Source organism: Eimeria tenella, genomic scaffold (assembly GCF_000499545.2).
Source record: "Eimeria tenella Houghton genomic scaffold, Eth_scaff1733, whole genome shotgun sequence".
Taxonomy (NCBI): domain Eukaryota; phylum Apicomplexa; class Conoidasida; order Eucoccidiorida; family Eimeriidae; genus Eimeria; species Eimeria tenella.
In genome coordinates, this window is record NW_013541561.1 from 1,053 (window position 1) to 2,433 (window position 1,381).

Here is a 1,381-nt window from a genome sequence, read left to right on the forward strand (position 1 = left end):
GTCTCCTTTATATAACTGTCTCCTTCATATAGCCACCCCAGCCCCAATTTGTCCCTTTTTTGTCCCTTTTTTGTCTCTCTTTTGTCTCTTTTTGGCTCTTTTTTGTCTCTTTTTGTCTCTTTTTGTCCCTTTTTGACTCCTTTAATCTCTTTAATCCCTTTAGTCCCTCTAGTCGCACTTAAATGGCATTTAATTCCTTTTAAATGCATTAATCTGCTTTAATTGCAAGTGTCTCTTTTAATTGCAAGTGTCTCTTTTGTCCCCTTGCAGAAACTACTCCACTTTGGATCGCCTCGAAAACCACAGCATGGCCATTTGGACTTTCGCCTGCTGCACCGTCGGGGTCCGTCTGTCTCTTTTTGTTTCTTTTTGTCTCTTTTTGGTCTGCTTTTTGTCTCTTTTTTGTCCCTTTTGTGTCTCTCTTTTGTCTCCTTTTTGTCTCTTCTTTGTCTCGTTTTTGTCCCTTTTTTGTCTCTTTTTTCTCGCTTTTTTGTCCCTTTTCCGCCTGTCTTCGTCTCTTTTATGTCTCCTTTTCGTCTCTTTTGTGTCTCTTTTGTGTCTCCTTTTTGTCCCTTTTGTGTCTCTTTTGTGTCTCTTTTGTGTCTCGTTTTGTCTCTTTCTTGTTTCTTTTTTGCCTCATTCTTTCCCTCTTTTTTTGTCTCTCTTTTTGTCTCTTTTCTGTCTCTTTTTTGTCTCTCTTTTGTCTCTTTTTGTCTGTTTTTTGCCCCTCTTTTTGTCCTTTTTGTCTCCTTTTTGCCTCCTTTTTGCCTCTTTTTTCTCTCTGTCTCTTTTTTGTCCCCTTTTTGCCTTGCTTTTATCTCCTTGTTTGTCTCCTTTTTGGAGAACTTTGGGTCCCCTTTTCCCCCCTTTTTGTCCCCTCTTTGCCTCCTTTTTTGTCCCCGTTTTATTCCCTTTTTGTCTCCTCCTTGTTCCCCTTTGTTCTCCTTTTTATCTCCTTTTTGTCTCTTTTTGTTTCCTTTTTTGTCTCCTTTTTTGTCCCCTTTTTTGTCGTTTTTCTGTTTCCTGTCCTGTCTCCTTTTCTGCCCTTTCTGTTTCTCCCTTATCTCCCACTTGTCTCTTTATTGGTCTCCTTATTTGTCTCCTTTTTCGTCCCCAATTTTGTATCTCCTTATCTGTCTCCTTTTATTTTATTTGTCTCCATTTATCTCACTTGTCTCCTTTCACTTCATCTGTCTCCTTTCATTTGTCTCCTTTCATTTGTCTCCTTTCATTTGTCTCCTTTTATTTGTCTCCTTTTATTTGTCTCCTTTTCTGTCCCCTGTCCCCCATCTCCTCATCGCTCTCCCTCTCCCTCCCTCTCTCCAGCGCCCCAAACCCTAAACCCTCCCCCCTAAACCCTCCCCCCTAAACCCTCCCCCCT

General features: G+C 40.8%; 1 protein-coding gene across 1 annotated transcript in view; it reads left to right on the forward strand.

The window, feature by feature from the left end:
* Window positions 1–1,381, forward strand: part of ETH_00035745 (uncharacterized protein) — a gene marked incomplete at both ends in the record, with an annotated part of 3,175 nt that overhangs the window by 596 nt on the left and 1,198 nt on the right. The window contains one exon of the mRNA XM_013373786.1: window positions 271–343. Coding sequence (XP_013229240.1) covers window positions 271–343 — 73 coding nt within the window. The remainder of the gene's footprint in view (window positions 1–270; window positions 344–1,381) is intronic.